At 53.5% G+C, this 27,418-nt stretch overlaps 2 protein-coding genes across 6 annotated transcripts in view; one reads left to right on the top strand and one right to left on the bottom strand.

The window, feature by feature from the left end:
• The first annotated feature begins 1,193 nt into the window (after positions 1–1,193).
• NLRC3 (NLR family CARD domain containing 3) lies at positions 1,194–16,031 on the top strand. Of its 3 annotated transcripts, XM_042828057.1 has the most exons (19): positions 1,194–1,448; positions 6,192–6,355; positions 6,456–6,716; positions 7,474–9,217; positions 9,518–9,604; positions 10,286–10,369; positions 10,681–10,764; positions 11,092–11,175; positions 11,482–11,565; positions 11,921–12,004; positions 12,188–12,271; positions 13,127–13,210; positions 13,302–13,385; positions 13,546–13,629; positions 13,886–13,969; positions 14,085–14,168; positions 14,341–14,424; positions 14,495–14,578; positions 14,685–16,031. In XM_042828057.1, the coding sequence occupies exons 2-19, from the start codon at positions 6,349–6,351 to the stop codon at positions 14,773–14,775; spliced, it is 3,282 nt and encodes a 1,093-aa protein (XP_042683991.1). In that variant the 5' UTR covers positions 1,194–1,448; positions 6,192–6,348; the 3' UTR covers positions 14,776–16,031. The 3 variants fall into 3 exon arrangements, with proteins under 3 accessions (XP_042683991.1, XP_042683994.1, XP_042683992.1); XM_042828060.1 differs by lacking the exon at positions 6,456–6,716; XM_042828058.1 differs by lacking the exon at positions 11,482–11,565.
• A 2,323-nt stretch (positions 16,032–18,354) lies between these two features.
• CLUAP1 (clusterin associated protein 1) overlaps positions 18,355–27,418 on the bottom strand; it is a 55,649-nt gene continuing 46,585 nt past the window's right edge. For all 3 annotated transcript variants that reach the window (XM_042828244.1, XM_042828245.1, XM_042828243.1), the window contains 2 exons: positions 20,892–20,947; positions 18,355–18,872 (listed from right to left, as the gene is read on the bottom strand). In XM_042828244.1, the coding sequence (XP_042684178.1) occupies positions 18,723–18,872; positions 20,892–20,947 (206 nt within the window). In that variant the 3' untranslated portion in view covers positions 18,355–18,722. The remainder of the gene's footprint in view (positions 18,873–20,891; positions 20,948–27,418) is intronic.

Here is a 27,418-nt window from a genome sequence, read left to right as displayed (position 1 = left end):
AGAGCCAGCGATTGGACCCCATGGTTCCTGTGGGTTCCTCCCAACCTGGGATATTCTCTGGTTCTCTGATTCTGTCCTAAAATCTGGGGTCCAGCAGGAGGGCTGCAACGGTCTGACACTGGTGGGCACACACTGCACTACCAGAGCTGCTGGTGGGACTTGGGGCAGGCTGTGGGATGTGCAGCTCCTTGGGGCTGGCATGGAACAAGGTGTGAGAGCTGCCAGGGAGCAGTGACCAGGCCTGGAGCGTGTCCTGGCTGCTCAGAATAGAGCACATCCCACAGTATTTCAAATAGACACCACAAAATAGAGTAGATAAACCTCACTACACTATGGAATCACAACTGAAGGGACCTCTGGAGCTGCCCGCCAAAGCAGGTTCCCTTCAGCAAGTTGCACAGGAAAATGTCCAGGTTGGGTTTTGAACATCTCCTTTCAATACAACATTTTGAATATTCCCTTCCAGAGAAGAAAACTCCACAACCTCTCTGGGCAGCTGGTGCCAGGCTCTGGGACCCTCAAAGAAGTCCTTCCTCCTGTCCATATGGAATTTCCTGCGCTGCAGTTTGTGCCCCTTGCCCAGACACTGGGCAGCACTGGAATGAGCCCAGCCCCATCCTCCTGACCTGCCTTTAGGTATTGATCAGCACTGATCAGATCCCCCCTCAGCCTTCTCTTCCCCAGCTGAACAGCCCCAGGGCTCCCAGCCTGTCCCCATCAGGATGTGCTCCGGGCCCCCCATCTCTGCACCCTTCATTGGGCTCTCTCCACCAGTTCCCTGTCTGCCTGGAACTGGGAAGCCCAGCCCAAGGTGCAGTGTAACTCCCCAGGGAGAGCAGAGAGCACGTCCCTCACCTGCTGGCCTCTCTGCAATATCCTCCAGGGTTCCATTGGCCTTCCTGGCCACCTGGGCAACCTGCCGGCTCACAGTCAATCACTGGACAACCATTGGTCCACATGGCCATGAGGGCACACGGCACTGGGATGCCCCAGGGCTGCAAGGGCCTTTGAGCAGCAGCAGCTCCTGGGCTCTGCCATCACCGGCCGACCTGTGGTGTTGCATTTGGGGGGTTTGTTTTCATTTGGACACAGCTCGGCCGAGCTGTGGCAGCTGTGGCTGTGGGTTTCTTTCTAGGCCTGCACTTGATTTGCATGCACAGCAGCCACAGGAAGGAAGATAAAGCAAGACCCACGGCAGGAAGGGGAGAGGAGAGAGCTGAGAACGACGAGAGCAGCGGGGCTGGCACGGTGCCGTGCGGGGTGCCCACCTCCCCAGGCGCTGCTCCCAGAGGGGCAGGAGCACAGCTTCCATCCTGCACCTCGTGCTCCAACATCTGGGCAAGGAGAGTGCGAAGCTCTGGGGCCATGGAGGGGCCTCGGGGATACTCCCACCTGCAGTAGGATGACCTCCCTGCACGGGGACCTGGAGAAGGTGTCACAGCGCCGAGGTAAGGATTGGGGTACGTGGGGACAGAGGCATTCACTTGGCTGCCCGGTGTGGGGTCAAGATGCTGCAGCCCTCTCTGCGGCAGCCATTTGCTGTGGTGCCGGTTTTGCTGTTCGGGATGTCCCAGCTCTCTTCTCCCAGCCAGCGATGGGGAGGTTAGAGAGCATTCCTACGCACTGAGGCACCGATGGGGACCTGTTCCACATCACCAATCCTGTTCCCTCGTTTGCTGGGTGTACATGGAATCAGTGCATCTTGTGCAGCGTGGCTCTGCCCCCATGTTAGAGATGTTTAGATGAATTCATTCCTCTTCAAAAACAGCCAAAGAAATGTAGCGTAAATAGAACATGCTATTTACATAGCATACACAGGATGAGATAAGGATCCGTAATTTCATCATGCTGCTTTTGAGCCCAGGGCATCAAAGAGCGAGAAAGGCTCCTGCAGCTGGCTTGAAGCCTGATCAGAACTTGAAAGCTGAGCTGCACCCATGTGTCCCTCCTCAGGGGTCCCTGCAGAGCTCAGGCGCAGACAGCGAAGCCGAAGGCTCAGCACCCAGTGCCTGCTCAGGCTCTTTTTGCCCATGGGGATGCCCAAACCCAATGTGTGAACCTCAGGCACCAGGGCAGGTCGAGGTGACTGGCTCAGCGGTGTGGCTGTGCCCGGCGTGCTGTGCTGTGGGTCGGGTACCACCCGGCTGCTGTGTGAGGCTTAATCCTGCTCTTATGTAAGCACTTCAGAGCACGAGCCCAGGAGGTGTGGGACAGCCAGGGCAGGGGCTGGCTGCTGTCACCACTGTTACAGCACCTGTGGTTCGACCATGGAGTGGAAGGCTTACCTGAGGGCAGACGCATCATTTGGGGCGGGCTGGGGAGATCACAGCACAGAGAATGTCTGACGTTGCAGAGAAGTTTCTTTCTGGAGAGCTTGCTTGCTTGCAAACCCTAAAGGTTTGGGGTCTGCATCTTTGGGCAGGCACTTTGTGTCCAAAGCCTGTGGCTGCTGCCCCCAGGGCACAGCACCCGGAGCTCTGCCTCCCTGTCAGGGCTCAGCCTGACCCTGGCCTCGCTGACCTTGCTACTGGTGCTCGGTGCTTGTGCTGATGTCCTGAGAGCAGATCCCCTAGACAAGAGGAGCAGGGACTGCTCACAGGGAGAGGATCTGCTTTTCCATGAGCTGTGCATGCGTATGTGCTGAAGAGTGTCCTGGGCCATGGTCAGGTGCCTGCAGGACATCACTCTGGTTGTTGAGAAAGTCCTCCCATAGTGCAGGGCTGGTAGGAAACTCATTCTATAGGTATAATAGTTTTGGATAACATGAAATCCAAACAGTAAAATTAAAATAAGGCAGCACCTTAAAGCCACGTGTAAATTTAGGTGGGTGAATCACCTGCACATCTGCAGGTTCTGTCACTGGGTATGATGCTGAAGATGCTTCGTTGCTTCAGTGGAATTCTTTTCCATTCTGCCGAAAGGTGGCAGCCCACCTCGAGCCTGAGGATTTGCTGAAACCATCAGCAGGAGAGCGGCTGCAGGCACCAGCCTTCTTGAGGAAGCTGCCCTCCATCCTCGGTAACTAAGCAGCAGGAAAAACAGAGCATCCAGCGCTGCTCAGTGATGTATTGGTGAGGAGACCTCCACTCTCACAGCAAGAGTTCCTTGCACCTCCCGTGTTACCTTAGCAGGAGCACTTTCCTGCTTCTAGCTTTTGAGCTCATCACTGGTTTTTCCTATGGCTGTGAGCCCCTGGGATCACAGGGTATGTGACCCTCCCTCGAGACCACAGGAGCAGGATGCCACTGAGACATGCACCAGGAAATGGTGGGAGATGGGCTGCCTGCTCTGCTGCTGTGCCTGGGTGAGGGTGAGCACGAGAGCAGCAGGGCTCGATGCAGGGCTCGATGCAGGGCTCGATGCAGGGCTCGATGCAGGGCTCAGGGCACTCATCCTGCCTGCAGCTCACTTGCAGTACCCAGCAAGGCCCAGCGCAGCAGTGATAAGATGGGAGGGCATAGAACTGTAGAATCACAGAATAGTTTGAGCTGGAAGGGACCTTTAAAGGTCATCTACTCCAACTCCCCTGCAAGAGAAGCTTTGTAACGTACCTAAATACTGCAGCTCAGCCATTTTCCATTGTTTCCCACGTGCGGGCAGCCTGGTGCCTACAAAGGCTCTGTGGTGCACCAGTCCCTCCCAGCAGCACGGAGCAGCTCCCCAGGCAGCACAGCTCTGCACCTCGCTCACTCAAACCACACACAGAAGGTTCTACCAGGCCTGCTGTGTGCGCAGGAACCCCAACCCCTGGTGGGTGTGCTGAGAGCACGACCGCACACTGACAGCATGGCTGTTGCAGGAGGGTTTGGGGCTGAGCAGTGCAGCCTGGAGCTGCAGGGTTTTATGGCTTCGATGAGGCACGCAGCATCCTGCCTCTACCAGCACAGAGCAGCAAGTGGCACCCAGCACCCTCGTCCTGGGGCAGGATGGATGCTGCATCCCCATCACAGGAGGAAGACCCTGGAGGCCGGGAGCAGCAGAGAGCATCACGAGGCTGCTACCTCCAGCCGCCCTCCTGCTGTCACCATCCCAGCCCCGTCCCTCATCACGAACCCTTCAGAGAGTTTTTTTAGTTCCACACTGGCCTTTCAGGAAGACGAGTGTACCTCCACAGAGCCAAAGATGAGCAGAAGCAGGCACGTCTTGCTCACACGTTCTGGCGCCAGGCGCAGAATGCAGGGCACTGAGATGTGGCAGCAGTAGGGCTGCTTGGCTGTGTCCCTCTGCTCATAGGTGTGATGTAGGAGGTACTGCTTGAGCTCTGCTAAGAGAACAGACAGGTATTGACTGGACATCCTCAGATGAATGAATTTTCTGTCGCAAGACAAGCAAACCACTCCACACACACTGCTGTGCCCCCGGGTTGCCAGCAGAAGCATCCCCACACATTGCCTCCCTGCTCACCCCAATAGTCCCTGTGTCCCCAGAGCCCCATGTCTGGTGGTTCCCCTCCTGGGACACCCCCCAGCACTGCAGGATCCCTCTGGAGGCAGCACAGCCCCACGGTATGGCTGGGTCCCCACTGCTGCAACTGTTTGCAGCTTCCTGGCCCATGTAGATACGTATCGCTGTCACCTACCTGGGCCCCAGGAGTGAACCAGCCCTGGAGCTGCAGTCACGGCAAACTTTTATACAGAAAGTAGAAAAAGAAAAAAAAAATGCTGCCTCTGCATCATTTCTTCTGCTGCTTTCTTCTTTTTGTCGGACGCCTTCAGCTGAGCTGAGCCGCGGCTGCTGGTTTGTAGCAGCAGGATTCCATTTTGATGTAGCACCAGGAGGCATGATTAAATAACCTCTGGCCTTAGAGCAAGTTCTCCCCCATCAAAGGGCTTTTCTCAGCCAGCCAGCCATGTTTTGGAGGATGACAAGGAAACATGCCTACAGGCAGCAGAAACCCTTTCATTTTGGCCACGTTGCTGGGTGCAGAGTGAAGATGAGAAACCCAGGGACTGCTGTGTGCAAAGATTTAATGGAAGCTTCCAGGCCGGTTAGAGACCAGAAGACATTAAAGAGTGATAATTTCACAACGAATTCTCACTGAGCTTGTTTAATTTATGCCAATATCTTAATTGATCACAGGGGCTGCCAGGGGGATGAAAAGAGAGGCAGCTGAGGAAGGGGGACCAGCGGGGAGCGCAGAGCTCTGCAGCCAGGGGTCAGAGCTGGGCAGCTGAGGAGGAGCATATAAATCATACATGGATCTCCTAGCAAGAGGATGAACGGGAGAGACTGCAAAGAGGGTGCCCCGAGCATCCTCACTTTGTACCGTGGATGAGAAACTCCACCAGGTTCTCTTGCTCTGAGCGACATTTATGCTTTTCCTCTGGAAGAGGTCAGGTTTGTTAGAGCAAAGAAAATGAGAGCTTGCTGTGCCTGCTGGCAAGGCAGCATCACTGAAGTTTGCTCAGGAGTGGGTTTGGGCAAACACAGCTCCATCTGCAATCATCCTGGCAGAGACTGGCACACTTTGGGGTGAAATGGCACGGATCTGCACAGCCCTGGTGCACAGGGCTGCCATGCACTTACAAACCAGCAAGAGGTGAGTGGTTTGGCACTCATCTGCAGCAGAGAAGGGAGAGGGAGCAGGTAAGTGCTGCTCTGTGTAGTGATTCACCAGTGCTGCTGAAATTGAGTGTCTGCAGAGCTCTGCAACAGGATGTGGTGTTTGCCACCGAGCTGCTCGCTGCGATGCTGGCCCTGGACGTAGGTAGCTTTGAAACTGAAACGGGCCCTCTGTCATTCCGCTGCTGCTGCCCCACAACTTCCTTCACAACACAAAGGAAATTCTCAGTTTGCAGTCCTGCTGGCCTGCAGGTGATGATGCTGGCACCCAGACACTTGCCAGGTGCTCTGCAGATGGCAGGGAGCTGTCACTGTATGAGCAGTTAGCACAGCCACAGCATGCCTGAGAAAGGCACCTGCAAAGTGGTGCTGGGGAAGGCACCAAGCCTGTGGGATGCGAGGTGTGGGCAGGCAGGCAGGGATGCTGCAGCATGATGGGCTCTGCCCTGGCTGAGCACACAGCAATCTGATCTCCTGCTTGACCCGAGCCAGAAGCCAAGATGAATGCTGGTGGATTTTAGCATCAGAGGACGACGTAGGGCAAAGCCAAGCACAGGCATGCTGGTGGTGGGGAGGGCAGTGCCAGCTCGAGGCGGCTCCCCACCGTGTTTCTCCTCTTGTTCCTGCAGCAGGATGGATAAAGGCTGAGTGTGGCAGCAGGAGCCCGGGCTGACGTGCTGCCTGCCGCGCGGTCCATGGGACGGTGGTGGGTGCAGGCTGAAGTCTGCACTGCTGTGAACACTGTGCTCGTCGCCCCAGCACCGCCGATGCCACGGGACGCCTCTGATGGAAGGTGAGTGGTGCCCAGGGCAGCAGCACAGACATGGAAAGCTGCTGAGCAGCGTGCCCAGGGATTGCACGAGCCGCTGCTCTCCTGCTCTCCTCTCCTGCAGAGGCTTGGATCAGTCGCTACCGGAGGCAGCTGATGAGGTCCATCTCACCACAGTTCCTGGAGGAGATCATCGGCTACCTGCAGAGGCTGGACCTCCTCACAGTGGAGGAGGCCGGCCGGGCGCAGGAGGCGAGCTCCCTGCCCGAGCAGGTGAGGGCCGTGGTGGACATCCTGGCTGGCAAGGGCAGCCATGCCTCCCAGTCCCTGCAGAGCTTCATCGAGACCACCAATTCCCAGCTTTACCTCCACATCACTGTCTATGGTAGGCAGCCCACGACGGGTGGGATGTGGGGTGTCAACGTGCCTGCCCTGGCATTTGCTGGAGCACCTTGAGATGCACACGGAGATGACAGGAGCCATGCCAGGCCTCAGGCACTATTCCTCCCGCCCGCTCTGGCACGCTTCTCTGAGCAGCTTGAGAAGGGGGGAAAGCAAGCAGAACATCTCAGCAGATCTGCTGCCTCCGGGCTCACACCCTAGCTCTGAGACATCTCTGCTCCCTAATCGGAGCTGGCAGCCCCAAACACCAGCTTCTGCTCCCCCAGAGTCCCGTTTCACATCACACTTTTTGTCAGCATAAATAACTTGCTGGGGTTTGGGTGGTGATGAGGCAGGGCTGAGGTTGAGCCACAGGTCAGGATCAAGGCTAGCAAGGACAGCCAGAGTCATGAAGAGGCCAATGACCACCAGGTGAGCGCACAGTGATGAGGTGGGTCTGAGGACAAGCTGGAAAAACAGCTCATGGGTCAGGATCCAGACCAGCAGGCACAGATGTGATGGACCTGTAGACAGGCACTCCTAAATGTAGCTCAGGCAGGTGTTAGAGGTTCAGGCCTGAGTTTAAACGGGTTTCTGGACCTATAGGGGTGAGCAGAGGCTGAAGGTGAGGCTGGTCAGATCCCCAGCACCTTCCTGACCATGTAAGGGTCTATGAGGTTTCCCCTCCTCATGGGAGAGTCTGCATCTCTCATCTGTGGTTCCTCTCCTCCTTACCTCCTGTTTCATTTCTCTCTGTGCAGAACCGATGGTGCAGAAACATCTGGAGAGCCTCCAAAGCTTCTATGAGAACAGCTTGGAGATAGGTTCCCTCCAGCGCCTCACAAACCTGCTGCTAGTGGAGGGCTTGACTGACATCCAGCAGAAGGAGCATGACATCCTGCAGATGGAAATGACCAAAGGCCTACAAAATGTATCCAAGAGCATCCCTTTAGAGAAGCTTTTCTTGCCCCTGTCCAAGGTCAGCATCCCCCCGCGGATCTCTGTGACCACGGGGGTGGCTGGGATCGGCAAAAGCACCCTGGTGAAGCTGTTTGTTGGTCGCTGGACAAAGGGCTTGATCAACAGGGACATCATGTTTGTGCTGCCACTCACCTTCCGGGAGCTCAACACCTACGAGAAGCTCTCTGCCGAGAGGCTCATCCGCTCCTCGTTCCCCCACATCACCGAACCCAACTGCATCTCCACGGGAGCTGCCAGGACGCTGCTCATCCTCGACGGCTTGGATGAGTTTAAGACCCCTTTGGATTTTTCCAACACGGTTGCCTGCACCGATCCCAAAAAGGAGATTCAAGTGGACAACCTGATCACCAACATCATACGAGGCAACCTGCTACAGGAGGCTTCTGTCTGGGTCACCTCTCGGCCCGCGGCGGCCAGCCAGATCCCCGGCGGGCTCATAGACCGCATGACAGAAATACGGGGCTTCAGGGCTGCAGAGATGAAAGACTTCTTGGACCAGATGTTCCTTGACAACAGAGACTTATCCAGCCAGGTTCTGCATCACATCAAGGCTAACAGATCTTTGCACATCATGTGCACAGTTCCTGGATTTTGCAGGATTTACGGCTCTTCAATTGGTTATTACCTAAAAAACAGCACCGGTCAACCCCAAGAAATGCCAGTTGCTCCTAAGACCTTGTCAGAAATCTATTCCTACTATTTTAAAATGGCTTTGAGCAGCGACTGGCCAGAAAGGCAGAGAGAAACCCTCAGGATCGAGCAAGCTGTGAACAACAGCAAGAAAGTGATGGGCAGCTTGGGCAGGCTGGCCTTCTATGGGCTGCTCAAACGGAAGCACGTGTTCTACGAGCAGGACATGAAGACGTACGGCATAGACCTCTCCTTGCTGCACAGCAGTTTGTGCAGCAGACTCTTACTCAAAGAGGACATGCAATCCTCCACGGCCTATTATTTCTCCCACTTAACCATACAGGAGTTTTTAGCAGCTATTTATTATTACACCGCTGCCAAGCGGGCGATATTCGACCTCTTCACGGAGAGCGGGATGTCCTGGCCCAAGCTGGGCTTCCTCAACCACTTCAAGAGCGCCGTTCAGAGGTCGCTGCAGGCTGAGGACGGGCAGCTCGATATCTTCGTGCGGTTCCTCTCCGGGCTGCTCTCTCCACAGGTGAACCAGCTGCTGTCCGGCTGGCTCCTGGTGAAGGATGAGCATAACAGCTACAGGAACCAAGCCATCAGCTTCCTGCAGGGCTGCCTCAACACAAACTACGTTATCTCCTCGCAGACGGTGAACACCGTGCACTGCCTGCACGAGATTCAGCACGCGGAGATTGCTAAGGCTGTGGAGGAAGCGATGAAGAACGAGAGCCTGGCAGGGATGCTCACACCAGTGAACTGCTCTGCCCTGGCGTACCTCCTGCAGGTCTCTGACGTCTGCGTGGAGGAGACCAACCTCTCCAACTGCCTCACTTACAACATCTGCAAGAGCCTGCTCCCCCAGCTCCTCTTCTGCCACAGCCTCAGGTGGGTCGCAGTGCAACAGAGAAGTGAGCAGGGACACTGGGCTGCTCCACGTGTTGCTCAAACTCCCCGGTGCCTGTGGGAGATGCGGGCCCACCAATGCTGCCCAGCAGCAGAAAGATGTCCTGGGGATGGCACTGTTACAGCTCCGCAGTCCTGGGGAAGTCGACTCTGCTTCTGCACCTCAGTTTTTCCACCTAAGGGCAGATGTCACAGGACAGCTGCGTCCCCACGCGGTCACTAATAGTTCTTTCCTCACTTTTTATTCTCTTTGCTTTTGCTCTTTCCTTCCATTTCCTCCAGGCTGGACAATAACCAGTTTAAGGACAACGTGATGGAGCTGCTAGGCAGCGTGCTGAGCGTGAAGGACTGCCAGATCCAGAGGCTCAGGTAGGACCTGGCCCAGGTGGAATGAGTAATTGCAGAGCAGAACCAGGGCAAGGGGCCACCCAGTCGGCTCCCACCAGCTGCTGGGTGAAAAGGACAGCCCTGCCCCTCAGCCTCCTTCACTTCACCCCTGCTGTCTGCTGGTTCCCCAGCACAGCTGCCATCAGCAGCCCTGCACCCACCCCTTGTGCAGGCTGATTCATCCCAAGCCCTGACCGTGCCACCCACCCCAGCTATTTTCAGCCAGCCTCCTGCCTCCTTGCTGTTCTTAAACCTGTAACTTGGGTAGCAAGTGCAGATTGCTTGTTCTGATACACCACTTCCTGGGCCTGTGACTGTCTGCTGGGCACCCCGGGCTCAGGTTAGACCAGCTGATGCCTGGAGATGTGTTGTCCCCAGCAGATGTGTCTCCAATTTCCCATCTCCCCTCTTGTGTCTGTGGCTGTGCATAGAGCCCCCAGTGCTGTGATCTGGGCAGCTCCCTTGTTCACTTCATTAATTAATGTGAAGTTCAGAAACCCTCCAACTTGTCCCTGCAATTCCACCCCAGCAGAGAACACCTGCAAGTGATTGCAAGCGTGGCTGTTCCACAAACCAACCTGATGCTGCCCTCCTTGCAGACACACAGGGGTTGTGAGAGCCTCTTTCCCCCATGACAGACTCTTGCTTTCTTTTTCTGGACAGCCTGGCAGAAAATCAGATCTGCAATAAAGGTGCCAAAGCACTGGCCAGGTCGCTGAAGGTGAACAGGAGCTTGACAGCGCTGGAGTAAGTGCTACCCCTTCTGAACCACATAGCTCCTGTAGAGCCACATCCCACCTGGCCAAGCTGGGAACGACACCCAGCTGTGTCCCAGGGCAGCAGAACCCACTGGCTGCTCACAGTCCCTTCATGTGGGCTTGTTAATATCAGATTGACAGCTGGGCACTACCAGCCTGGGGGTGAGGGGAAGTCAGCCCTGTGGTTGAAGGAGCAAACTGCTGGGACATCCCAGCGTGGGCAGACAGCTGCTGCTCTTGCTTCTCTACCCCCATCCTAACCTCATCCTTTCTGCTCCTCTCTCCCCTGCTTTGCTTCAGCCTGCGAAGTAACTCCATCGGCCCGTCGGGGGCGAAAGCATTGGCTGATGCACTGAAAAAAAACCAAGTCCTGCTCTCTTTGAAGTAAGTCTGCAGCACCAGCAGGAGAAGAGGCATGGGACAGGCTGTCCACAGCTCTCATCTTGGTGTTGTGAGTTGTGGGATCTGGGCACAACCTCAAGCCTTCAATTAGAGGGGTCTTAAATCACCACTGGGATGCAGGGCAGCACAACAGGAAAGTAGACCCTGTTGTGCACAGTGAAACTGGGAACCCCTCAGTGCAGCAGCAGTGGGATCCTGCTCACCCAGCACCGCTCCAGTCCTGGGCATATGTGTGTGTCCAGGTTGGTGCTGTGGTTACAGAGATGCCTCCTGCCCAGCACTCACTTGCAGTTTGCTCTCTCCTTGCAGCCTGCAGCACAACGTGATCAAGGAGGAGGGTGCCACAGCCCTGGCTGAGGCTCTGCTGACCAACCGCAGGCTGATAACCCTGCAGTGAGTGACCCCCTGCTCCCCCAGCCACCAGCAGACCCTGTGCTGGTTCAGGCTTGGCCACGTCTCCCTGTGCTTTTCCCCAGTTTACTGTTCCCATGCCACCCCTGATAGCAAAGAAACTGTCACAGCCTCGTGGACCAGTCCTTCAGGCACCTATTTCCCAACCTGAAATGTCCTCAGGGTGCACGCAGGGGGGAAGAGCACTGCCAGAGCTGAGAGCAGTGCACAGGGGAGGGAGGGGACAACGTGCCACTGATGGAGCTGTGTCTGGGGCTGGCTGATGCTCCTGGCTCCTCTCCCTTGCAGCCTTCAGAAAAACTCTATCGGTGCCCACGGTGCAAAGAAGTTAGCAGAGGCGCTGGCGCAGAACTGCAGCCTCAAGGAGCTGATGTAAGAGCTGCGGGGCAGCACAGGGCCAAGGGATGGCGATTCCAGCGCTGTGCTCAGCTGGGATCCACGGGCACAACCCTTGGCAGGGCTCTGGGCTGTGCTTTGGGGCAGCTGCTGTAGGTGGAGGTGGGAATGGCAGCGGAGCGCCTGTTGGATGGGCCTGGTGCAGAGATGCTTCGCGTATCTGGGAGGGAGCAGGGAGCCAGGCAGTGAACAGGGAGGCCGAGCCCAGCAAGGGGAGGCTCACAAAGCTGCTCGGGTCCTGGGCAGGGCAGGGCTGCAGACCCCACGCTGCTGGCAGGAGCTCTGCTTGCAATACAGCTGTCGGTAATGCTCTCTTGTCCTCATGTCTTAGGCTCTCCAGCAACTCTGTAGGAGACAGCGGCTCGGTTGCCTTGGCTGAAGCCCTGAAGGTCAATCACAGTCTGCAAAGCCTCGAGTGAGCGCTCCCTGCCTGGTAGCCCTGCTGCCCCACTGCCCCTTCCAAGTTTGTTCCTTTAGCCTTGGCTCCCCGCTGTGGGAGCTGCCAGTTCCCCGGTGAAACACGGCCTCTCACCCCAAACACAGCCCCACAGCGATAGCTCGGCTGTCCCATCCTAACGCCTCCCTCTGTCTGTGTCAGTCTGCAGAGTAATTCCATCAGTAACACTGGGGTCAGTGCGCTGACAGCAGCTCTCTGCTCCAACGAGGGACTCATCGACCTCAAGTAAGTGATGGCCCCACTGGCCACCCTGTCGGATAGTGGCTCCTGCAGTGCACAGCTCTCACGGCAACCAGGACGTGGGGATGCCAGAGCTCCTCGGCATGCAGGGCTGCACCTGGCTGCTTCCACAAGTGCTTTCAGATGCTGAAAGCAGCTTTGGTCCCTCTGATGGCTGAGAGCTCTTTGTGCTCTTGACTTTCTCCCCATGAGACTGTATCAGTGCAGCCATGTCACAACGAATCGCAGTGGGGGAGGCTGGGAAAAAAGCCTGATAATCCTACAGTGTTCACATGTGCTGGATGTTCAGGGAAAACTAGCAGCTCCAGGGAGCGGGGCACATATGGCAGCTTCAGCCAGCTGACAGCCACCCCAAATGCACAGGGGAACAACCAGGCAGCACTGCTGTGCTGTGCTGGAGCCCTGGCACAGGCTGCCCAGGTGCTGCAGGGTCTCCTCCTCAGAGCTCTCACAAAACTGCCTGCCTGTGGGGCTGCGCTCTGCTCTGGGTGTCCTCCTGGGCAGAGCTGGGGCAGAAGGACCCTGAGGTACCTCCAACGTCAGCCATCGTCCTCACATCTTAGGCTCTCCTAATAGATTTGGCATCTAGTAGTAGTTAGAGCTCTAGGACAGAGTTTTTGTGCACAGCCCCACACCACAAAGCCAGCTCTCAGGCTTGTCTTCTAGGCAGGGATGAGGAAAGCTGCGGTTTCTGTTTCACTGCGGGCAGCAGTGCAGGGAACAGAAATGCAGATGGTGCTGGAGATGCTGTTGCAATGCATGGCTGCAGCCCTGGAGTGGGGCCAAGGGGTGGGCAGACGGTCCCCCCCATGCTCCTCCCCAGCCCTGGTGTTTCCCCAGTTTGCGGGAGAATTCCATCAGCAAGGAGGGCGGCCCTGCCATCGCCCATGCCCTGCGCACCAACTGCACCCTCAGGAAGCTGGAGTAAGTCCACCGGGCCCGGGGGGGCACCCAGCCTGCTGTGCAGGGCTGTCCCAACCTGTGTGTGATGATGTCCTCTGTTCTCTGCCTCCAGCTTAGCAGCCAACCTGCTGCACGATGAAGGCGGCAAGGCCATCGCTTTGGCCATGAAGGAGAACCGGGCACTCACATCCCTCCAGTGAGTTTCCATCGGACCCGGTGTGCCCCTGATTTGCTCTCCCACAGACTGTGCCATCCTGGATGCACCCACAGGGGTTCGCTCTGGGTGAATGGGTGCTGAGCACAGAGGGATTGGGCCATCCCGCAGCCACGCACTTCACACCTTGTTCCTCTCGCAGCCTGCAGTGGAACTTCATTCAGACGCAAGCAGCCGTGGCCCTGGCACAAGCACTGCAGTCCAATGGCAGCCTGGTCAGCCTTGAGTAAGCATGGATACGGTGGGCAGGTTCCAGCACCTCTGGGCAGCATCCTCCTATGGGCACCAGCCAGGACCTAGCTTTGCCCTTTGCCTCCTCCATGTGCCCCATCCCGTCCCCATCCCCGGTCCCTGGTTGGGGGTGCTGGACGTGTGTGGCTCCCCAAGCATTCTGGCACACCACACCCCATTCTTGATGTGCTTTGCTGCCCATTTCCCTGCCCCCATCTGCTCAGGGCACACACAGTATTTGCTTGTCTCAGCTTGCAGGAGAACGTCATTGGGGATGAGGGAATGGCCGCCCTGGCTGCTGCACTGAAGGTCAACACCACGCTGGCAGATCTCCAGTGAGCACACAGGCTGTGGCAGAGCCCTGCCACTGCAGCTGATCTGATTAGCACGTCTAATTAGCACACAGCAGCCGCCTCGGGACACACACTGAAGGACTCTGTTCTCTTGCAGTCTCCAGGTAGCTTCCATCAGTGCAGCCGGTGCCCAAGCCCTAGCGGAGGCCTTGATGGTCAACAACAGCTTGCAGGTCCTGGAGTAAGTACTCAGCAGGGCAGTGAGCACCCATGACTGTGATGCTGCTCCCTGGGGTGTCTGAGACCCCCATGCTGGGCTCAGCACCGCTCGCTTCCCATATCATGTCCCCTGCTGGCCCGGGGCTGCCTTGTAGAAGATGTGGGTCCTCCTGATAGCCTGTCTTGCTTTGCAGCTTGAGGGGAAACTGCATCAGCGTGGCAGGGGCCAAGGCAATGGCCAAGGCATTGAAGGTGAACCGCAGCCTCCGCTGGCTCAAGTAAGTGTCCCGCTCCTAGGGATGAGAGGCAGGAGCCTTCCAGCCCTCCTGACCCCACTGCCCACCGCAGCCTGCAGGAGAACTCCTTGGGCATGGATGGGGCCATCTGCATCGCCACCGCGCTGAGGGGCAACCACGGCCTCACCTACGTCAAGTAAGTGGTGGTGAGCACTCAGCTGGATGGGGAGGCTGGTGCAGGGCTGGGGAGCTTCTCTCACACCCACCGGGGATCCTGAACCGCTCTTCCTCCCTGCTCCCAGCCTGCAGGGGAACCGTATCGGCCAGTCGGGAGCCAAGATGATCTCTGACGCCATCCGGACCAACTCACCTGACTGCATGGTGGTGGTGTGAGGGCATGCAGCTGTGCGAGGAGATGGCCGGGGGGGCAGAGGACATCCTTTGGCTCACTGCCCACCCATCGAGGGGAAGCTGGGGCAGGGAGAGCCCAGCAGCTCTCAGCATGGCCTCACAGGAGCTCACAGCTGCTACTGCGTCCCTGGGCTCTGAATCAGCAGCACAGGAGGGTTAGAAGCTGGGGAATGCACAGTTTGCCTGTTCACTCAGGCACGGGGGAGCTTCAAGGCTGCATAAATGGATGAAAAGGAAATGGGAGCGATGAGGGGGCAGATCCTACAGGGCAGGTCCCACAGGCACATGGGTGACTCAACTCCATCATAGGCCAGCAGCCCTCCCCTGCTGCAATGCTGTGCCTGCAGGCTGTTCTGTACCATGCACATCCTGACTGCACAGGAGCTCTGCTCACAACCCACCTGAAGATGCTGTAGGCAAATGCTACAGCACCCCAGCCTGGTCCCAGCACACTGCTCCAGTGCCAGCCCTTCTCTGTCTAGGTCTGCTAGGGCTGCCCAGAACACTGCATGAAACAGCAGCTCCTCCTCAGGCAGCCACACAGCCCAGTCCTGTAGGATGCTGCTGAAATCCTACTGAGATGAAAAGGCTGACATTCCCTTGTCCCTGCAGAGCAGGGGCTGCTCCCTGTGCAGCTGTGTGGTTTGCCATGCCCACAACAACACGTTGGCTTTGCCTGAGCAAACACAGTTCCTGAGTGTTTGGTACTGCTGCCCTACATCACGTCCTCTTGGAGGAGACAGGGACCTGAAGGCGCAGGAGTGCAGTCACTGAGAAAGGCCTTGGGAGGAAGGAAGGAAGGAAGGAAGGAGCAGGAGGAACAGCACTGCATGAAGATGGGCCACGTCCAGCACGCACAGGTGCAGGAGTGCCTCAGGACAAAGTTCTATCCCTCAAGCTGAGGACCACTGGGCTCCCTGCTCTTGCTGTTGGGTCACCTTCTAAGCAAGTGGCTGCCGAAAGCAGAGGTGCCAGGTGATGCCTCTGTGTGTGTGGCAGGTGTGGTGTCTCTCAAGAAGGTGCTGGGTTCGCAGCTGGAGCAGCAGCCACTCTGTGCAACCCCCCCAGCCTCCACAGTCAGCAGCCCCTCTCCCTTCACCTCCCAGAGCCGCACTTGGACACGTGGAGTCAGGGCAGTGAGCAGCTGCTCTGAGCACCTCTGTGAGCTGAGCCTGGGGGAATGCTGGGGTGAGCTGTGCCATATGTACATGCTTGGAAATAAATGAGATCCTAGCTGAAAAGACACTTTGCACTGCCTTCCTCTGTTGGTTGTGGGTGATCACATAGGACACTGAGGTGCACTACCTGACCTGTGTCCCTCTGCCTGGATGGGGACCTCACACCTCTTCCAGTGTGACTTTTACATCTCAGGAGCTGGCTCGCTTTCTCCAACAGGAAATAACGACACTGAAATCCTCCCTCGGTCACCAATACTTCAGAGCAGACAGGCTTGGGGCCAGCTCTGCCTAAACCCTTGGGAAATGTTCCCCAAAATGTCAATGGGAAACAGCAATCGGCAATCTCAAGCCACCTCCTGTACCCTGGGGCTCCAGGACATAAAGGGTTAACACCAATTTGAAACACATCCATCAGCCTGAGCACACCTACACACACCTAGCTGCATGCAAACACTCCTGAGCTGAACGGGGCAATTGCTCAGGGGGTTCCTTTCCAGCAGTGCTAGGGGCAGGCTGCTCTTGCCCTGCTGCTCATACCTGGTAGAAGAAGCTGCCATGGGGCTGTGCTGAAGGCTAGGTGGCAGTGCTGCCTGAGGAGACCCTGGCTCTGTGCACACGATGCAGTACTTCAGCTTTCCATTTCAGCCTATGGTACAGGAAAATAGCATAGAAAACACTCTCTGAAACTGCACTCTGAACTCCAGCACTGTGCCCAGCCTCATGGGCAATGTGCCTCACAGGTCAAAAGCATCTTCAGCACCCAGAGAGAATCAGAACAAATTCCCTAAGTAACATGGAAGAGTATTTTCAGCACAGGTGCTAAAACCAGGACGTTTCAGCCCCTGGGAGAAGGGAATGCAGTCAGCACGTTTTGCACCTTGCTGGCTGCCAGAGGATCACCCTAACGGCTCTGCAGTAGGTGCCCAGCACTGACAACTTCCTGCTTTGAGGTGAAGTACCAAATGCCAATTAACTGTACAACTAAAGGTGCAAAGAGGGGTCCTAACTGCCAGCTCAGCTCGAGCCCATACAGCTGTGTGCGTTCCAGCACGCCGCAGCACTCACACACGTACTGTTACTACACAGAAGTCGTGGACTATTTACCTGTAAAGCTTTGGCACATCCTGATAGGGCATTTCCAGTTCTGAGCTCAGCTGATGAGAAGCTGCTTTGGGTGTTAGAGATGTGAGAGATGGAAGAGCTCCTGGCTTTTCAGCTAACTGCTGTGCGTTCCTTCCTTCAGCTCAATAAAAGAGGGGTTGGACTACGCTCTTCAGGTGGAGGGAAAGCAAAGTACTTTGCTGGCATGAAAAAAAAGGATGGGAGAACAGCGGAGCTCTTGTCTGCTCTGATGAACACACACTGGAACAAACTCATCTAATCAAGCACTGATTTCTGCTCCTGCAAAGACAAATCACGATGCTAAAGCAGAGCTAAAAGACAAGAGGCGATACAGCAGACAAACTCCAGCTTTTGCTTTTACTGATGGCACAAGTATCACCCACTGACCTCCTCAGTAAGCTCAGCACTTCTGCCAGCAGCAGAGCACCAACTGGGTGCCTGTGTGCCTGTGCAAACATCCCAGTGCCACCACTGCCCCATGCTAACATCAGCTCCTACCACACTGTTTGTCATCTGCCTCCTGCCCACACCTCTTGCTCCTCAGCAGGAAATGGAGAATCTCTCATAAACATTCCCCCCAACAACCCCTTTTTCCCCCCTCCCCCCCCAAAGCATGCAGGAATTGAATATACGGGATCTTAATCACTGTTCACTGAAACAGGACAGGCATCCTAAAAGCTCTTTAGTGAGGGGTAGACAAAGGGGCAACCTCATTCCTATTGAAAAATCAGGCTAAAAACGGCGAATGATTACTTACAGAAAATACAACTATTCTCAGTACATGGAGGAATGTTTTTCTCCAACAGAAAAAATGAGAACAGCATTACCTATCAGCCAACTTCTATGCATTTTTGGATTCGGGTCCCCACAGAACATGGAGAAAGGTTGAAGAACAAAAGGAAGCAATAGCAACTCAACTTTGAGGCCATTTGAGTGCCTAAAGCTCAGTCTGCTGCAGAAGGGTAATTAAAGGGCTAATTTCCTATGGATTTAATCACAGCCCAGCCTCACACAGTTGCTCTGAGGACACTCAAGCACGGCTTAAGCCTGAGAACAGCTCTCAAAGACACAGCTGAAACCCTGAGAGATGCTGCACTGAGGCTGTCTTTGAGGATCCTTACACTGGTTTCCCAGTTGCAGCCTTCTGTCTTAGGCCAACTGCCCTTTGCAGATGCAAGCCCTTGGTGAAGGAAAGGGTACATTTAGGACAAATGGATTATTTAAGCCACTTTTAAAATCAATTTGAACGCGTTCCCAGAGCAGCTTTTATCCAGCTTTATTAAGGCAAAAAAAAAATCTGTTTGGTTATAATAAAGTGCAGGGAAATCAAGCACACGATGCTCACTGGAGTGAGACTTCTGGCACTGCAGTGCATGAGGGCCAGTCCTAATGCAATTATGGAAATAACAGCACTCCACATTACTGTGATTCTCATTATGGATAAACTGCTCATACTTCGCAGTCACAAGACTGGCAATCCAAGTTTAATTTTCAAGTTTAATGAACATTATTTACCAACTCCTGAACTGATGCTGACGAGCACTTTTCAGGTGGCAGGGTGCTATTAATTCCTGGCCCACGTGCCCTCCAAAGCATTTCAAGGTGCCTCCTGGTCCTGCTGCTGAAGGGTCAGAAGTCATTATCGCTTTCCTCCAGAGGCTCTGGCTTCTTTGCTCGGTGGCTGGATTTGCTCGGGGAGATTTCCATGCTGTCATCTTCCACATCCTCCTCCTCATCTTCGTCATCATCCAGGTCAATCTCACTATCCCCCGACTCCTCCTGCAGGAAAGCACACAGCGTTCACCACCACTTCAGCTCTCAGGTGTGAGGCATTTTGGGCAGCTCTGAAGCAATGGTGCTCCTGGCCAGCACTCAGCTGCTCCCTCCCAATCACACACCTGAGGGCTATGGGAAGGCCATACATCTGCACAGGTGCAGTTCCAGCTTTGTTTTATCCCAGGTAGCAGCAGCAGGCTCTTCCAAACCAATGGAAGCCCACAGCTCAGCACCTCTGGGAGCAGAACGCGCTCCCATCAGCAGCTCCCAGCACTTCACTCAACATGGGCTGCTCCACTCAATTCACAGCAAACACCCTTCCTGACTTCTGCTGAATCTGCCATATCAAAAGCCTTGCAGAACTTCAAAGCCATACCTACTGTGAGGCCAAAGAACCAATGCCTAGTGGAAGAGAAATTGCAGGAGAGGAACCCACCTGTGCCTTGGTGACGGTCCTGTGCTTGCCTGGCTGGGCTGGGGCAGCTCCCCCCTTGGACAACCAGAGTGGGAAGAACAGGAGAGGCAGAGCAGGAAAAAAAACATGAAAAAATACAAGAACATAAAAGAGAAAAGAAAAAAAAAGGAAGTAACCAGAATGGGAGCAGGAGGGAAGGAGGCAAAAGATTACAATGGAAATGGGGGAAATTGAGGCTGAACTGTCGAGCACAGGCAGGTGCCCAGAGAGCTGCTCACCATATGGTAACCCTGTCTGAAACATTCTTGATACGTGGGGCTGTGCTGATGGAGACATGGGAAGGGACTAGGAACAGTGTGTGGTAAAAAGGGCGAATGGAAAGGGTGGAGAAGTTACAAAGCTGGCAAGGACATGGTCAAGGACTGTTGGGCAGTGCTGTGACTCAGGGTGCACTGTCTTCACCTGCAGCACTGATGCCAAAGGCATAAAGCACTACCCACAAGGCAGTGTCTGGCCTTAGCTCGATCCGTTCTGGCAGAAGCAAACAGCAGAGCGTGGTCTGTAAGCTCATTTCCTGAGAAAAGGCGAGGATGGACAGAATGAGAGGCAGAGCTGAGAGGATCAACGTGGTCCAGCAGTGCAGGGACGGCTGAACTCTGAGCACACCCTCCTTGTTGGCAGGCAGTGCTGCCTGGGATGTCAGGCAGAAGGGCTCCGTACGAGCTGTACTGGCTCAAACATGAGCTCACAATCATCATGTTTTTTAAGTGTTTGTACCACTTCCTAACACAGGTTGGGCTGTGCCAGCTAGCATTTTCTCAAACATCACCTGGGATCAGGACATCCCCACAGATCCTGGCTGTCAGCTTAGATACAGGCACCTTTTTGGGATAGAGAGCTTGTTGCATGGCTGCAAGCCATATCAGAACAGTTGGCTTTGAGGCCAAAGGCTGTTTTATCTTCTAGTACAGGTGTAGCCACTTAAGAGTGCCCAGAGGCATAAAAAAGTCACTCATACACCAGAGGCTAAGCACAGCAGTAACAACAGTGCCTGCTCTACAAACCTAGTTGCCATCTGCTCATCAGGTCAGCTTTACCCAGATGCAAAGCTTTGACACAGCTGTATCTGTGAGGCAGGGAGTCCAGGGCTCCAGCTCACACTTCAGCTCTCATCCCTGTCCCATCAGCTGCAGCACTGGTGCTTGAGATGCTGTATGTTAGCACAGCTCAGTGAGAGGGCTCCAAGAGGTACAATTTCAGAGTAAATCATGGGATTCACACCAACACATACAACTCCTGCTACACTGCACTGATCCCCTCCCCTCCTATTAATCTGCTCAGCAAAGCAGCATCCCTGTAGCCTGTGTGACACGACTTACACACTGCAGGCTGAGGTTAAAGCACAGGGCAATGTGCAGAGACCTGAAGAGCAAAAGAACAATGGAAAAGTGTGTGCTGAAAAGGAGAGAGGCCAACTGAAGAAGCGGAAATGTGAGCCCATGGCACAGAGTGAACAGGTAAGAATCTGTGTCTCCAGCTGAGGAGAGGGCAGGTGTTCTAAAGCACTGTCAGAGGAGCTCTGCAAGCACACGGGATTGGTTACTTACATCTTCCTCTGTGTCTCCACCCTGCATTGTTCCCACGATCCGGGCACCAGCTCTTCCTGCAGAGCAAAGAGAATCATTGTGAAGACCAGAAAATGAAAGATGAAGGTCGGGGTTTCCTTTCAGAGCCCAACCAAATGGCAGTGAGAGGATGAAGTCCCAGTGCATGTGAGGCCACTGCCTGCTAACCCAGGAGAAGGTGGGGAGGGTAAGGCTGACAGTACTGTATTGCTAGAGCTACCTTGTGCAGCTGTGACAGTCCTGTAAGCCAAAGCACATAGCAGGTTGAAGAGATTCATATCTTAAGATTCAATGCACAAGGAACTCCACAGCAATTTTTGACCACTGCTTATACCTTTAGGCAAGGCTCCCCCATCACACAGCTCCATCTATTTGGCTTACTGGAAATTTGGCTAAGAGATTATATGATACACAGATATTCCTCATCAGAAGAACATCCTACGGTGTGCAAGATCTCAAATTGCTAGCAGAAGGATGTAAGAGCTGGAGGTTAGAAAGTGAAGTCAAATGAAACCCCATCAGAAATACAGCAGTGATTTCTCACTTCAATCAATCAGAACAAAAGAGGGACACTTTCTTGTCTTCAAACCCAAACAACCTGACTGGATGTGCTCCTGGGCAGGCTGCTTGAGCTCATGCTGTTTGAGTAGAGGGAGGTCAGACTAAAGGCTCTCCAAAGGTCCCTGCCAACCCAAATGATTCTGGCATTATCCTCTGCTTTAGTGTACAGAGAACTAATGCCTGGCTTTTGCCCCTGGTAAGCCCTCCTATGCTCAGATCTTTTCTGATATTCCACCAGGGACTGACATCTCAAAGGAATCCTAGGCAGCACCAAGGCAAACCTCATGAATCTCTTGCTGAGAGTACAACGTGCAGGTCTGAAGGGGCAGTTGGTTGTAGGGAGTTCTCTGAAAAGGGCTAACGTGCTCAAGCCTTCCTTAAGTGCTTTGGGATATGTAAAGGCCTTATGAAATGGTGAAGATGCCAGCATGGTTGTCCTTGCCAGGAAGGGAAGCTGGAAGGGGTGCAGCAGAGCTGTGATGGGGAGTTCCCCATGGGGCCGGCTCAGCCTCGCTTCCTGCAGCCATGGCAGTCACTAACTGGATGCCTATGGAACAACACTGCTGTCACCACTGCTGTCACCACTGCATCTCCTCATCCATTTATCACCCCCATCACCAGTTTTCTCTGTGTCAGACAGATATAGATTTTTCACATCTATACAATATATACTTTTTTTTTTTTAGCATGGGAATAAAACAACATAAAATACATCCTGTCCAACCTCCTTTGTAGCTCTCAGATGAGACAGGACACATTGCCCCCTTTGTAGGTTGATTTGGGTTAGCTGTAGAAAACTGCTGCCTACCTCACCCAAAAACAGCCCTGCTGTGTCAAGACAGGTAACTTACAGGATCTCATGCCTTTAAATAAGTGGAGCCCTCTGTCGATCCAACTGCTGACAACACAGGCAGTGGAGAAGGAATATACAACGATTCCTGGACAGAGGAGCTCTCTTCAAGCTTTAGAGACATTTGCTCTGATAAATGCTAACCTGTAAGTTCAGAGACAGTTATAGCAGACATCATTAGAGGACAACAGAGTAGCTTTTTTACTCAGCATTCAGGCTGGTCCAAGAGTTTAACTGCTATGCAGAAAGCTCACAGCATGAAGTTCTGGACAGGGAATGCTTACCTCAAGGAGAAAGTAGCAGGGAGCTTGTGCAAGGTGCTGATAAAACACAGCAGAGAGAGGCCCTGAATATAAAGAGAACCAGGGCATCACGTGAGGAGAGCCACACGCTGCTGCCTGAACAGGAGAGAGGGCAGATTTCCTATGTCACAGGAAGAGCTGTGACCAAGGTGGGAGCCTTGTTTGAGCTTTCAGACACCAAACTCCACACCTGTGTGTGTGGAAGCATGAAGCAACAGACGGCCACAGTGCACAGCCCCGTGTGCTGGAGGGGAGGAAGGAACAGCAGCATGTCTGCCTGCCCCAGGCAGAGCTGGCAGCCACGGGGCTGTTTGGCTCTTGAAATGTGCAGGGCTCTGTTTAGCTGGGCTCAGCTTGCTGTGGCATTAGTGCTGCACCGCTCTGGCCAGAGGCTCATGCAGCTTCCAGGCAGGTGAAAGCCTCTTATGTTGGCTTACAGACAATGTGAATTCAGCTGGGACAGGCTGTACAAAGAGATAATTAGGTAAAATGCTCATAATGAACAGACTGTAATTCACTGCACCTTTGGATTCAAATCCAATCACAGTACAACAGGCACTGAGCTATCAAGGATCAGAAGTGAACGTGCACCCACGATTTTAAGCCTTCTGCCACTCTTCCTCTGCATGTGATGCTTACCACTGCACTACCTGGGCAGCTGCCTACAATGGATCCACAGCACTGGAATGATTTATGTCTTCTTACCCAGTGGTTGGTACGTGTTAACCCTGTGCCTGGCAAGGAACTTAACCTGAGAGGTTTGGAAACCTACCATGAGGGGAAGGCAGATTTACAGCTGAAACTTTCACCTCCACTTTGGAGATCTGCTTCCCACTCTTAATGCAGATTTCTACTGTGAGCTCCCTTCCCTCTAGCTCCCAGCTTCACCAAGAAAATCAGGATAAGTCTTTCACCTGACCTTTCTGATCCATGCACCCTCTGGGAACTGCCCTCCTATGCGTGAATGTAGCCCTCAGCAGCAGCATTTTCCAAGCATTGCTAAAGTACAGTGATGAATGAAGCACACTACAGCTGCTGTAGGATGAGTGTATTTCTATTTCTTACACCCTCCATGAAAAGGAAATCAGCTTCGAAGGGAATCACCTGCCTCAACCCCATTATTTCAGCCCTACAACCCCTCCTCCTTCTCCTCTAGGCCCAGTGTTGCAGTGGCCATAATAGTGCTGAAAGCATACAGACACACCTCCTCCATCCCAGCAAGCACATAGGTTTGATGACACAAAGCACACGGCCAAAGACATCTCTGCTGGGAGATGATGATGATAATGGGAGCGACTGACACTTCAAGTTACGACAAATTCAGTTCCATGAATTCCAAACTGAAGCCCCTTTTCAGTGGTGCCCAAAACACTTGGCTGTTCCACTTTCTTCAGCTGCACAAGCCTATCCAGCAGCTGCCACATCAGCAAACAAACACTTTGCAGACCCTTACCTGGATGATAGGAACTACAGAGGTCTGCACAGAAATGCATTAAGATGAGAAGAGCTGCTGTGTTGGTGTTCTTCCTTCCCAGACGAGTTTCCTCAGAGCACTGCAGTCAGATCCCCTGGCTCCTGAAACAGTGCTGACAGTTCTGCCTCCTCTTTGACCTGATGAAGCCCCAGTAAGAGTCAGTCACACTTTGTGATGTTCCCAAGGACAGAATTTGTTGATACCCTCATTGCTGCTCCTGAACATGCTGACTGGGAGGAATTATGGGAACAGTGAAAGAGGAAACGGCATCCTGCAGCAAGCTGCATGCCAGCAAGAGGCAGCTCTCCCTGTATGGAAGGGGCTGAGAGATCAGGGCTGGAATCACACGTGTCTACAATGCCTGGACAACTGCAGTGGGCTACAGCACATTTTTCCCAACAGAATTCCTTTCCACTAAAGCCAAGAACACAACACATTGAGAAAACCTGCAGAACTGTTGACCATCTCTTGTTTGTAAAGATAAATGCACGCGTATATTGATTTTGGACTTAAAACTGTGATTTCCTTTAGGAACTGAGAGAAGGAAGGAAATACAACTAAGATTTAATGTATGTTTTTTCAAAGAAGTGACATCCACAGGAACCGAATGTGGAAAGGCACCAACCAAGTAAGGAGCAGGCAGCTCTTGCACATTTGTGACTGAAACCATCAGTCCTCCTCCACACCAACTGCATGCCCCTAGCTTCTGTGCACTGGAGGAGGCTGGGGGGAAGTAAAGAGCTCTAGAAATTCAGCGGCAGAAGCCTGAACATAGTTATGAGCTGGGGAGAGAACTGCCACAAGTCTGACCACTTCCACTGAGAACAGATCAGGACTTTGTGAGCTGAGGAGGCATTTGGAGCAGGACTGTGCAGACTCTCCAGGGAGGATTTCTTGCTGCTTTGTCAAAGTTCCCATTTCCTCTGAAAAACGTGAGGGCAAATTCATCCCCTGCGGCCTTCACCCAGCACACAGTCTATCTTTGGTTCTAGCCCTCTCTCTGCAGCCAGCTCCTACTTAATCATCACCAAGAGAACCTTAAGAAGTAGGACAGGGAAGCTAAAACACTGTCTGCCACAGAGGCAGCATGCTTCAGACGTGTTGCTCTGCACACACCGCCTCTCTGAGATCCATCTCTCCAGGTCTGGAAAGCCCCACAGGCACGGAGCAGCTGGCAATGGCAAGCCCATGTCTGTGGGCCACTCTCCCTGCCCATCCCCAGATGCATCTCTGTTTCGACTGCTGTATATTTGCTTCCACTCCTTCCAATGAGGTGCACCTGGCTTTCTTAAAAAAAAAAAAAAATCCTCTCTTCTCTGCAGCCTCCTGACACATTTGTTCTCAGTGCATTAAACACTGCAGGTTTTCACAGGCTTTTATCTGTTCACTCGCAAGCAGGCTCGCTAATAACCTGCCTGCAGCTCTTCATTATCGCACTGATCCTCTGATCACTCCTGTGAAGGTAAGAAGCCCTCCCTGTTTGAGGGCAGATGATTTGCAGAGCAACATTCAGCACTTGATAAAGCTGTTTTCTTCCAAGAAAGATCAAAGAGAGCTGAAGCTCCCAGAAACAGAACGGTCTCCGTTGCCCTAACATGACAATACTGCTCCTCAGAACTGACACCACAAAGGGAAACAACATTTGGATGAGTGATCTGTGGGAGCTGAAGACCCTGGCAGCATGGAGGATGCTGTAGATAGGCACAGCACTAATCCCTCCTCTTCCATTCAGTAACACTTCCAGTGCCTACCTCGTTCCAAGCTCAGAGTGTGTGCCAGTGCTGTCTCTGGCTCATGGTTCCACACTGTGCTTCAGACCTCCAGATGAATGAGACTGAAAAGATGGATCTGCATATGTAATTGCAACATCACTGTAAAACCCACTTTAATTCAAGGGGAGATTGGATAGGCTCTTAGAAAAACCCAGCATGGTAGTTTCTACATCCCCAGGACAAGGCTCTGCATTTGTCTCCCAGGCACCTGTACCATCTGCATGTGAACAACCATGCTGCTCCAAAGCACTGGCCTATGCCTTGCTTCAGGGAAGAGGCTTGTCTGCATTGCAGATGGTTAAGATCTTGTTACACTGCAAAATCCCTTTTTCCCTGGCTTCCTGACAAAACAGAGTCTTATTCCAAACACCAGCACTAACTCACAGTTTGACCTCAGAAGCTCAAGCACCTGCAATTTTGCTTGTGTTACAGCCTCACTTATCTACAGCCAGACAGAATAACTGGATGCAAATTTTTATTCACATTTACTGTACTCCAATTAAAAGATGCAGATGACAAATCAACACACTCTTTTACTTATTAAAGCAAACAATTAGAACACATGGATTTATTCAGGAAGTCGCAACAAGGAGACTTGCCTGTAAATGTGTACCAGGTTGGATATGAGGAAGCACTTCTCAGAAAGAGTGTGGGGTGCTGGCACTGCTGCCCAGGGGGTGGGGGAGTCACCTGGAGGTGCTGAAGAGCCGCAGGGATGTGGCACTGAGGAGTGGTCAGTGGGCACATGGGGTGTGCTGATGGCTGGATGTGATGATCCTTGTGGTCTTTTCCAACCTTAACGATTCTGGCTGTATGAAAACAAGCTGTCCAGCACCTCCCACTTTGGTGACTCTCTTCCCAGCCCTTTGCTGTCACTCACATGCTTGTTATCTCCTTGTACAGAAGCCTTCCTGGCTTCCTAAAGCTGGACTTGCTGCACTGGAGAATCAGTGTAAAAATTTAAATTCAGTGGAGACGAAGGCTCCATAGCCCATTTCAACTCCCTGCCTAACCAGTCTGCTCCTCTTTGTACATGGGAAATAAAGGTTTGATTTTCTCTGTGTACCACAAGAGCTGGCAGCCTGTCACGTCTCCTCCTCATGCTCTTTTCTGCTCCATGGGAGACTAAATCCTATACCTTCAAGTCTTTCAATTGGCAAAAGAATAAAACCAGGAGCAATACTGTCAGAGCTGCATTTAGTTTGAATGTGACTGCATTTAGACAGCCCTGCTGAAAGGACTTGAGAGAGAAACTATGTTGACTTTTCCTCAATTATACCAAGTGGCCTAATGAGAGTGATTATCTCTCCCTATGAATCTTGCTCCTCTAATGGTGAAACACATTGGAATACCTGCCCTCTTATTACAGTGGGAGGAAGTCTTCTCTAAGAGTACCTAATAACCTGCTAATTAGAGATATAAAACTGAATCACATCACAGGAACTGACCACAGCAGTCTGTTTCTTCCCAGCAAGAGAACAAAGTGATGCTTCTGAGCTGTATAACAAGACAATCCTTCAAAAGAAGCAATTGGAATCTCTCGAGTTTAA

The sequence above is a fragment of the Centrocercus urophasianus genome, unplaced genomic scaffold (genome assembly GCF_019232065.1).
Source record: "Centrocercus urophasianus isolate 14NV4802_14NV808 unplaced genomic scaffold, USGS_Curo_1.0 seq_29, whole genome shotgun sequence".
NCBI classification, from domain to species: domain Eukaryota; kingdom Metazoa; phylum Chordata; class Aves; order Galliformes; family Phasianidae; genus Centrocercus; species Centrocercus urophasianus.
Note: the sequence above shows the minus strand (reverse complement) of the source record. Positions and strands in the feature narration are given on the sequence as shown.

What these genes read in the sequence shown, in the direction of transcription:
- NLRC3 (XM_042828057.1), top strand. An exon ending in CCTCCACATCACTGTCTATG is followed by an intron (nt 6,717 to 7,473) that starts GTAGGCAGCCCA and finishes CTCTCTGTGCAG; the next exon opens with AACCGATGGTGCAGAAACAT. An exon ending in CACAGTCTGCAAAGCCTCGA is followed by an intron (nt 12,005 to 12,187) that starts GTGAGCGCTCCC and finishes TGTCTGTGTCAG; the next exon opens with TCTGCAGAGTAATTCCATCA.